This window comes from Belonocnema kinseyi, chromosome 8 (genome assembly GCF_010883055.1).
Source record: "Belonocnema kinseyi isolate 2016_QV_RU_SX_M_011 chromosome 8, B_treatae_v1, whole genome shotgun sequence".
NCBI lineage: Eukaryota > Metazoa > Arthropoda > Insecta > Hymenoptera > Cynipidae > Belonocnema > Belonocnema kinseyi.
The window spans coordinates 24,966,348-24,978,266 of NC_046664.1; the positions used below are offsets into that span (position 1 = coordinate 24,966,348).

General features: G+C 26.1%; 1 protein-coding gene across 2 annotated transcripts in view; it reads right to left on the bottom strand.

Moving 5' to 3' along the window:
- LOC117178781 (transcription factor Ken 2) overlaps positions 1-11,919 on the bottom strand; it is a 111,206-nt gene that overhangs the window by 14,795 nt on the left and 84,492 nt on the right. For both annotated transcript variants that reach the window (XM_033370253.1, XM_033370252.1), the window contains exon 2: positions 1,426-1,716. In XM_033370253.1, the coding sequence (XP_033226144.1) occupies positions 1,426-1,713 (288 nt within the window). In that variant the 5' untranslated portion in view covers positions 1,714-1,716. The remainder of the gene's footprint in view (positions 1-1,425; positions 1,717-11,919) is intronic.

The window sequence follows — 11,919 nt, forward strand, 5'->3', positions numbered from 1 at the left end:
TATTTTTCTTGCAGATTTATATTTTTAGTTGAGAATTCATCTCTTTATTTGAAAATTCAACTATTTGTTGAAAAAAATTTTTTAAATTGAAAACTCAACTACTTGAATAAAAGTTAAACTACATTGTTAAAAATTTATTTCTTTGGTTGAAGGCTTATGTCTTTAGTTAAAAATGTAATTATGTAGTCAAAAAACCTTTTTTGTTTACAACAAATGTATTAAGTGAAAATGTAAATTTTATATTTTTCTTTAAGATTGATCTTTTTTAGTTGCAAATTCTCCCCTTTTCTTGGTGAAAGATAATGTCATATTTTTGGTTTTGAAAATTCAATTTCTGTAGAGAAAATTCATTTAAAAATTTTTTTTTTCATCAATTTCATCTGTTTTTATTAAAATATAAAATGACACATTTTTGTTGGGAATTTATCTTTTTGTGTAGAAAATTCATTTATCATGTTCAAAATTTAATTATTTTTCTGAAAATTTAAAGTTTCTCGGACACGCTGCCTAAATTTACCAGCAAGAACTAGCAAAATATTTCTGGAAACTAAAAATTACGCACAGTAAGAGTGAAGACGGGGGATAGAAATATCGTGTTACGGCCAATAAGCAAGAAAAAGATAAACGAGGAGTGGGTAAGTAGGATAGTGAGGGGAGGGATAGTATGCGAGAAGATGGGACGCAAAGAAAGTATGAGAGGTGGAAGTAACAGAAGAAGTGAGATAAGAAGAGGAAGAAGAACCGAGTGAAGAGAGGGGGAATATAGGAGTAGAGGGAGAAAGGGGAGTAGAGGAAGGACAGAAGGGGGATAAGAATAAGGGAAGAAAAGTGATGAGCAAGGATTTAAGATGAGTGAGGGAAGCCTAAAGAGGGCGGAGATGTAGGAAGAATAAGAGAAATAAGCGGATAAGGAAGTGGGAGAACCGAGAGAAGAAGTGAGATAAGAAGATTACGAAGAAGAAAGTGAAGAGAGGGGAAAGAGGGGAGTTGAGGGAAAGAGGGGAGTAGAGGAAGGACAGAGTGGAGGATGGGAATAAGGGAAGGGGAGTGGGGAGCAGTGTATTGAGGTAAGTAAGGAAAATGTAAAGAGGGGAAGTATAGTAGGAGAAAAATTAGTAAATAGTCAAAGATGGGAAGGAGAGAGTGAGGGCGAATATGTAGAAGGAATAAGGGAAGTAAGTGGATAAGGAAAGAGGAGAAGGATATAAGGGTGAGGTAGAGGGGGAGGAGCAGGAAGAAGGAAGTAGGATAGAAGTGGGAGAGATTTTAAGAGACTACGAATCCCTTTTTTTAGGTACACGGCGCCTACCTGGATCAATTTTTATTGAGATTTTTCTGGTTTTGTCCAGATGTGTATTTATATAAAATAAACAATAATGGCAATAATAATAATAATAAAATAATAATAGAAAGTGGATTAGGTACCGGTATGAGGGCTTCTCCATTGTAAAGGAACTCGAGCAGGTGACTCAGTTGGGACTTTCTGACCCCGGAGAGATGAACCACGTGATCCATGGTAGGATCTCGAAGAAGACTAGCCAAAAGGGGACTAGCGGCGGCTAAGACGACTCGGTGGGCCTTTACAACAGACCCATCGTCACACGCGAGGGTCACGTCCACGTGACGGTCCCCGGAGTACCAGGCCCCGACCTCTGCAGCCAATGTTGCGGGATGTTTCCCATAATGAAGTGTCAAGAGTCCGTCAGGATACATGATCTGTGAAATAACAAGATTTTTCAAATTAAAAATTCATCTTGTTCTCTAAAATTATTGAAAACTTAAAATTTAGAATATTTCTAGTCTCCTCTAGAGCATTATCTCGATTTTGGGAAAGAAGCTTCAGTAGAGGTATTATGGGAAATTCAGTATAGGCCTATAAATTAATTATTTATATTTACTTATTTAAAGTAGGATTTCAAATTATTTTAAGCAATTTCACAGGATTACTATTCTTTCAAATTTTGTAAAAAAAATATATACAGGGTGTCCCAGAACTAAGTGCCCGGACTTGCATGGCTGCATAAACAAACAAAAAATAAACCGAATCTTTCTTTAGCAAAAATGTATTGAAGTATTAGTTTTTGAGTTATGAACTGATTAATATCGGCCAATCAGGATCGCCGCTTACGTGCGTGAGAGGAAGGCCAAAGTTGTGTTAGGGATTGCTGCCCCTCCACTCCGCGGCCTCGATCCCTAACACAGCGTTGACCAGTCTCTCACGCACGTAAGCGGCGGTCCTGATTGGCCGAGATCAATCAGTTCATAACTCAAAAACTAATACTTCAATACATTTTTGCCAAAGGAAGATTCGGTTAATTTTTTGTTTGTTTATGCAACCATGCAAGTCTCGATACTTAGTTCTGGGACGTCCTGTATAATATATAATTATACATAATATTCTTATTCTTATTTTAAGAAATGCTTTAAATTTTCAGAGGGTTAAAATATTTCAAATTCATGATTGTTTACGAAAAAAAAACGTTTCAAAGTACATATATCAAAAAAATCTATATTTTTTATAGCGAAAAAGAAAAATAGCTATATTTTCAAATTAAAAGAAAAACTGTTTTCGAAAAAAAAATTGTCTTCTTTTTAATTCAATTTTTTAAATTTAAATTGTATTGGCTGAAGTTTCTTCTCTTTGGCTAAACATTTAACTATTTTGTTAAAGATTTGTCTTTTATTTTTTTATTTATCATTAAAAACTGATCTTCTTTATTTTAAAAATTCGTTCTATTTGGGTTCATTCAATGGTTTTTGATGTCAAATTTTTTTTGTTCAAATCTCAACTATTACATTTTAAGTTATTCGTGAAGATCCAATCTCTTTGGTTTAAAATAAACTATTTTCCTGAAAATCAGTTGTTTTATTCATTAACAATTGATTAACTGAAAATTTAACTTGTTCATATTTTGTTAAAAGTTCCCGTATTTTAGTTTACAAATGAACTATTTAGATAAAAATTAATTTATTTTTCGAAAATTCATCCCTTTTTGCTGAAAACTAATTTCATAGTCAATAATTAATTTTTTGGTCCGAAAATCATTTTTCGAATGAATATTCAACTAGTTTTTTAAAAATTGGTTTTTCTTTTCTGGAAAATTGATATTTTTATTTCAAAATTCAACTGTGTGTTTGAAAATTGATCTTTTTTTATAAATTTATTCTTCTGTGCAAATTAATTAATTTTGGACAAAAATTAATTTCTTTGGTTAAAACTTTTTCTAATTTGTTAAAAATGTAATTAATTAGGTAAAATCATTTTTTTGTTAAAAATTAATTTTTAACTTGAAAACTCGACTTTTTGGTAGAAAGTTAATCTTCTTGTTTGAAAATTAATGTTTTTAGTTAAAAATTTAAGTATTAAATTAACTATTTTGTTAAAGATTTGTCTTTTATTTTTTTATTTATCATTAAAAACTGATCTTCTTTATTTTAAAAATTCGTTCTATTTGGGTTCATTCAATGGTTTTTGATGTCAAATTTTTTTTGTTCAAATCTCAACTATTACATTTTAAGTAATTCGTGAAGATCCAATCTCTTTGGTTTAAAATAAACTATTTTCAAACCTCCTTTTTCTTGGTTCAAAACAATTTTTTAACTGAAAATTGAACTGTTTCGTTTTTTGTTAAAAAATTAATTTTTTTATATGTTAAAACGTAATATGCTTAGTTGAAGAATCATTAATTTGGTTGAAAATTAATTTCTATGGATGAAAATTAATCTATTCTATTGGAAAATACGGTTTTTTTTATTCGAAAATTAATGTTTTTATCAGAAAACTTCACTATTCCATTTTTGTTGGAAAATTAACTTTTGCAGTCGAAAATTTGAAAATTTTGACAAAAAATGTTTGTTTTTTATGGAAAATTGACCTTTTTTGCTATAACTTCAACTATTTAGTTGCAAATTAATTAATTTTTGAAATTCAAAATTGAGTATTTTATTTAAAATTGCTCTTGTTTGTTAAAATTCAACTGTTTTTTATTTAATACTAGAATACCTGGCCACTGGTTGCTGCGGCTCCGTTACAATACGTTTAATTAATATTACACTAAACTATTCAAGAAATTGAAACATGGCGCTATCTATTGGTTGCTTACCCAACCTAGAAAACGCAAAATGTTTAAGGGTCAGTCAATAAAATAACTTACACCGCCATCTGTTAGATACTCATGAAACTTACAAATAAAAACATTCAATTTGCAATAAAAAAATATTGAAGTAATTAATCGATATAAAAAGTATCCTATCCTTTAAGTTGGACCAAATTACACACAGTATACAAAATTTCATCAAGATCGGTTAAGTAGTTTCGGAGTTTAGTGGCGACAAACATCGTAACCAGTAATTAAAATATTAAGTTTTTTGCTTCAAACTGAAGGACTTATTTTTTTAACTTTATTTTACAAATGAAATTATAAACTTTTATTAATAATTTGCAACAAAAAAAAAGCTATTTTGTTTTTCAAAAATAGCAACAGGAAAGTTATGTTACGATTTTTTTTTTAATTGTATATTTCAGCATCAATTGCATGCAAATGAGAAAGCACACACGATAATAGAAGCCAAATTTATGACACAATTTTTTATTTCTATGTGCTTGGTGAACCAATAAGTTACAGGAATGAGAAAAAGTTAACCTTTAACGCTCTAACAAAAGTAACAGGACGAAGGTCACATTGGTAAAAGATCAGGAATAAACAGTGAAATATTGCTATCAGGTTTCATATTTCATCTGTCGATTAAAACAGTTATTATGCAACGGGTTTAATGCAAATTTAACGCAATCAGTACAATTCTATCTTCAAATATCGGTAAAATCTCATTAAGATAATATCAAAATCTGATAAATAAAAATAATAAAAAAAATAATAAAAATAATAAATTAAATTTAAAAAAAAATTAAAAATGGAATAAAAAAATAAATTAATAAAAAAGAATTTAATAATAAATAAAATAATATTTTAATTAATAATAAATTATTAAAAATAAATTTAATAAAAAAAATAATTTTAAAGAAAGTAATTCAACTTTTAACCAAAAAGTCCAATTTTCCAGAAAGCGATATTCCAAACAAGATAGATTTTAATTCTAAACCAAAAGTAGTCAAATTCTATGAAAATAAAATTTTTCATTTAAAGACTTTAATTGTCAACAATAAATTTTATTTTCAAACACACACTGACAAAAATGTTTTATGCAAACAAAAAATATTGTTTCAATACAGTTTTTTTCGTTAAACCAAATTTTTAATTGGAATAAACAAGCTTTGTTTGAATTAAATATAATTTTCTTTCATTGAGAAAAATTTGTTTTAATTATACTAAAACTATTTCTAAAATATCCAACCTTTTGTTTGACTCCAATAGCGAAAAAATAATTTGATTTTAACGAAAGATTTGTTTGAATTAAAAAAAACTTTGTGTGAATTAAATAAAATTTGTTTAAATCTAACAATAATTTCTTAATTTCAATTAATTAAATTTACATTTGCTTAATATTCTTTAAACAAATAGTGGAATTTTGAACAAAATAGTTAAATTTTTAATGAAAATGGTTGATCTTCAAAAAAATTAAATTTTTAATAAAATAACTAAATTTTCATCCCAATAATAAAATTTTTAACAAAAAAGAGTCATTCTTAACCAAATTATTGAATTTTGAACCAAGCAACAATAAATTTGTATCAAAAGAGATGAATTTTCAAATCAAAAAGACCAATTTTCAACAAAAAAATCTAAATTTTTTTCCAAAACAGATGAATTTTTAACAAAATAATTCAATTTTCAGCCAAAAAAATAAAATTGTTAACCAAAAATATGAATTCTCAATAAAACATGTAATAGTTTACATTTTAGTAATAAAAAATATCCACATTAATTTTTAACTAGAAATTGAGTAGCTAACTTTTCAGTTAAAAAAGTAACCTTTCAACACTAAAAAAGATAACTTCTAACTAAATTTATGAATTTAAAATGAAAAAATTTCTGCCACAAAAAATTTGTCAGCCAAGGAAAAAAAAATTTCAACCAAAAAAATTCAAATTGTCAACAAGAAAAATATTTTAAAAAGTGACTCCATAAAAAAAATTGATATTTCTGGCTTAAAAATTAAACTATTTTGTAGAAATTTCGTCATTAAAGATTAATATTTCAATAGTTTTTCGAAAAATGTAAATAGTTTGAAAGAAATTTAACTGTTTGTTTGCGAATTTAACTATTTGGTTAGAAATTTAACTACATGTTTCAAAATTAAAATCCATGTCGAAAACTAAAACCTTTTGGTTTATGAATGTAATCATTTTGTAGAAAGATCGCCTTTTGGGTTTAAAATTTCAATAGTTTTGTAAAGAAAATACATTTTTTGTAATTCAACAATTTGGTCGAAAATTACATTTTGTTGTTGAAAATTTATACTTTTAGGTTTAAAAATTCAAAAATGCAACTCTTTTTTTACAAAATAATTTGTTTTGGTTTAGAATTCAATTATTTTGTTGAGAATTTGACTATTTATGGTAAAATTCAACTGTTTTTGATTTAGTATACCAATCTTTTTTTTTTATTTCAAATATCAAATATTACTTTTCTCATTAAGAATTTATATTTTTGTTTAAAAATTGAACTACATGGTTAAAAGTTCAAATAAATTATTATAAATTTATTTTTTGGTTAGGGATTTATAATTTTAGTTGTGAATTCAAGTATTTACTTTAAAAATCACGTGTTTAGTTAAAAATGCATCGTTATTGCTAAAAAAAATTATTCTATTTTCTTGAAAATTTATGTTATAAGAAATTTCAGATATTTAAATCAATTCCAATTTTTTAAGCATTTGTTGGCCTTTCCTCACTTCCTTAATAATAATAATTCTTTTTAATTTTTAATCTTAATTTTTTTGTCTACTGGTCCAATCAATATTATAGAATATTGGTTATTTTTGTGAAAAAATTCTCTCTGGCTCTATTCTAATAATATTAATTAGACCAGTAGAGAGAAAATTGAGAATAAAATTTTTTTATTAATTTTACCTGGTCAGGAACCTTAACATAAAAAATAAAAATTTAATTGTTATATTGTCATTTGAGAGGAAGGCGATTGCGTTTAATAATATCGGATGTGGGGAGGGAAAAAAAGGCTAGATGCAATAAAAAAAAGAAAATAATGAAAAAATCTCGTTTAAAAAAAAATGGGTTTTGCGACTTGCGACCACTGGTCGCAAGTGCGTGTGGACTTGTGACTGTGTCATAGCGACCTTCGTTTGAGTGGAATTGGAAAGGAGAGACAGACCTTGAGTAAGAGTCACGGAGCAGGCGTGAATTCTGTTCAAGTATCCATACATATTCCTACAATGCTGACACGTAACATTCTTACGTAGTGCACGTGCTTCGATGGGGCAATGGGGCAATCAATTAGCACGCATTTGTTCAAAAGACTACATAAAAGAAAAAGGAAAAATAAAAACACATTTTTTTTCTTCAATTTTACCATATCTTTTTTTTCAAAATTCATTCTTTTTTTATTGTTATGTAATAATTGTCTCTAATGAGCCTAAAATGAGGCAGTTTGGAAATCTTATTTTGATTTGTTAATTTTTGTTCATGCTCTGATATTGATACAAAATATTATTCCTGAGAAATCAGATTTAATTTCGATCTTAAATCAAACTTTTTGGTTGAAAACACCTGTTTTGTAGAAAATTAGTTTTTTTGCTAATTAATATTTTTGACTAAAATTTTACTATTCCATTTTAGGTTGAATTTATTTTTTAGTTGAAAATTTTAATATTAGGTTAAACATTAATTGATTTATTGAAAATTTAGATTTTCGAGTTGAAAGTTTAACTGTTTCGTCGAAATTTTTTTTTTAGAAATCAGATTAGAAAGATTAGTAAAAATCAGATTTAATTTCGATCTTAAATCAAACTTTTTGGTTGAAAAACACCCGTTTTGTAGAAAATTAGTTTTTTTTGGTAATTAGATTTTTTGAATAAAATGTTACTATTGCATTTTAGGTTGAATTTCTTTTTTAGTTGAAAATTTAAATATTCGGTTAAACATTAATTCATTTATTGAAAATTTACATTTTCGAGTTGAAAGTTTAACTGTTTCGCAGAAAACTATTTTTTTTGAGGTAGTTTGGAAATCTGATTTTGATATTTGTAAATTTTTGTTCATGCTCTGATATTCATGCATAATATTATTCATGAAAAATCAAATTTCATTTCTATTTTAAATTAAATTTAGAATATTTCATTTTGGGTTGAAGGTTGATAGTTTTTAGTTGGAAATTTAACTAATTGGTTAAAAATTAATTTTTTCCGTGAAAATTCATATTTTCGGGTTGAAAATGCAACTGATTTTCATTTAAAGAATCTTTCTAATGAATAATTCCATTTTTTTATTAACAATTGATCGTCTTAGTTGAAATTACATCTGACTGGTTAAAATTGATTTTTTTCGAAAATTCATATTTTCGCGTTAAACATTCAACTGTTTTGTAGAATAATCGTTTTCATTTTAATCTAACTATTCCATTCTTGGTTGAAAATTGATCGTTTTTAGTTGAAAATTTAACTAATTTTTGAAAATTAATTTATTATTGAAAATTCAAGTGTTTTGTAGCAAATTATTTTTTTTTTATTGAAAATTCATATTTTCGGGTTAAATATTCAACTGTTTTGTAGAATATACGTTTTTATTTTAATTGAACTTTTCTGTTTTAGGTTGACAATTTGACTACTTTTTAAAAATTAATTTTATTCTCGAAATTTCAACTGTTTGTGTAAAAAAGTCTTTTTTTAATTGAACTATTCTATTTCTTATAAGAAATTGATCGTTTTCACTCAAAATTACAACTAAATAGTTGAAAATTAATTTATTAAATTAACATTCATATTTTCATGTAAAAATATTCAATTTTTTTTTTAGAATATTCTTTTTTTATTATAATTGAACTATTCCATTGTTGGTTGAAAATTGATCGTTTTTAGTTAAAAGTTTAACTAGTTGGTTGAAAATTCATATTCTCGGATTAAATATTCAACTATTTTGTAACATATTTGTTTTTTATTTTCATTTAATTATTCCATTTTTTGTTGAAAATCGATAGTTTTTAGTTGAAAATTTAACTATTTGGGTGAAAATTGATGTTAATAGTGAAATTTTAACTGTTTTGTAGAATATTCATTTTTTTTAAATAAAATATTTTATTTTTTATTTATATTTGATTATTTTTAATTTAATTCACAAGTAACTGGTTGAAAAATAATATTGTTAATGAAATTTTATATTTTCGAGTTTTTGCATAGAAATTTAAAAATGCAATATCAAATGTTTTTGTCTTTGCCAAAAAATCTCTTTTGGTTAAAAATTCAACTCCTCTGAATAAAAATCAAACCTTTTACTGGAAAATATATCGTTTTCAATTAATAACTCATCTTTTTTATGAAAATTATTCCTCTAGGTTGAAAATTCAACTCTTTTTTTGAAAATTCGTCTTCTTGTTTTACAATAGATCTATTTTAATTAAAAAGGAAACTTTTGACAGAAAAATCAATCTTTTTTTAGTTAAACATTTATATATTTTGTTTAAACATCACGTTTTTTAGTAGAAAGTTATTCTTCTTGATTGAAGATTTAACTTCTTTGTTGAAAACTCTTTTTTTCCAAATTAATTTTTGTTAACTGAAAATGAAAGCATTCCAGTTTGGTTGAAAATTTATATATCTTGTTAAAAATTCGATTTTCTGGATAGAAAATTATTCTTATTGTTTGAAAATTCAATTATTTTGTTGAAAATTGTTGCTTTATCTCAAAATTTATTTTCTTAACTGAAAATAAAAATAATTCTGTTTTTCTTTTAAATTAATATGCTTCTTAGTCAAAATTTCAACTAATTTGTTGAACATTCATCTTTTTGATCAAAAAATTTTCAACTGTAAATTAAATTATTTTTTTGTCTTTTGTTGAAAATTAGTATTTATGGTAGAAAATTTATATTCTCGGCTGAAAATTCAAAAATTTTGTTATCAATTTTTTCCTTCCATGACCAACAAATTTTTCTTGGTTAAAAATCCAACTCTATGTTGAAAATACGTCTTTTGTGGTTTAATTTTACTTAATTTAACTTAAATTAAATTAACTTTGGTAACTGAAAATCAAATTATTCTATTTTTTGTTTAAAATTCTTTTATTTTACATAGGATATTATTCTCCTTGGTGGGAAAGTTAACTATTCGGTTCAAAATTCCTTTTTTTTAAATTAATTTCTGAAACTGCAAATTATACTTTTCCATTTTTGGTTTGAAGTGGATATCTGTTAATTAAAAATTCAACTAATTATTTGAAAATTCTTGAATCTGGATGAAAATTAGTCTTTTTGGTAGAAAGTTAATGTTTGTGGTTGAAAATTTAACAATGTGGTTAAAAATTCAACTCTTTTCTTAGAAACTTAATCTTTTTTTAGTTTGAAAATTCAACAGTTTCATTAAAGTTTGATCTTTTTTGGTCATACATTTTATTTATTTTTTGAAATTGTAATTATTTTGTTGAAAATTCAACAAATTGGTTTCAAAATCATCCTTTTCTTTTAAATTGCATATTTTTTGTAGAAAATTTAATGACTTGGTTAAAACTTGAACGATATTGTTAAAATTTACTATTTTTGTTGACTATTAATTTTAGTTGAAAATTCATTTCGTTGTTTGACAATTAAACTATTTTGTTGAAATTTCATCTGTTTGCTTGAGAGCGCGTCTTTTTTTAGAAATCAATCTTCTTGATTTATAATTCATCTTTTTTGTTCAAAATGCAAAAAGCAATAATAATGAAATAATAATAGTTGAGGAAATAATTGAATATAATTAATAATCTCAACTCAACTGATAATAATTATTGACCAGCTACCCTATAAAATAGCTGCTATGGAGAAAATGAATAATTAAAAGCCTTAATTACAGAGTACAATCGACAGAAAATAATAAACATTCCACAATACGCCTATCGAGGAGAGGAAAGCTAATTAATTAATTATTTAATTCTAGCTTCCAGTTAAAAGTATAGATGATTGTATTACATCGACTTGTTTCGCGAAATTCATATCTATCACCAAACAGGTCCTTGGTCATGGTCAGGAGTCCCGACGATTCAGTCATAATAAGAAATATCTGTTTCTTTTTGTTTAGACAAGTCTATAAAAAAAACAGCAATCTAACTTTGTTGCCTTGACAGAAATGATGATTTGCAATGTTTTGAACGAATCTCTCAATAAGAAAAATCTTGACTTATCTTGCGATTAGATTCTACAAATTTTAATTTATGATTCTATCAAAAAACTTTTCAAAAGCTTATTAAATTTCCCGTCAAATGACCTCTTTTAGATATATTTTTTACCTTTTGAAAAGAGTATAGCACGTGAAAAGTTTTCTTTTTTAAAAAGCAGGAATATCTCGAATTTTTTACCTCAACTTTAACTTCTGGTATGACCGAGGAAAATTGTAGAAAAAATCTTAAATTTATTCTACACCATCCTTAAGGTCTAATCGTTAATTTAAGTCCACAAAATCTGAAAAATCTTAACGGGTTCCCGAGATAAGACTAAAAATGTCCAAGCGTATCTGCGAAGGGTTTTAGTTGGCGAAACCGTCGAGGCTAGTAGACAGTGTTGCTGCCGGTAGTCACCAACTAAAACCTGATATTTGAGACCTGGATATTTTTAAATTTGACCCTGGGACACCCGCTAATATTTTGGAAATTTTATTAGTTCAAATTAAGGATGAGATTCCACAAATAGCGTCCCGTCAATTTCAATTTTTTTCATAAGTTTCCTAATTCACAGAACAAGTTAAAGTTTAAAAACAAAATTTCAAAAATTCTCGGCGATCGCCGCTCTCCCGGCCGATTTTTTTACCTCGATTTCA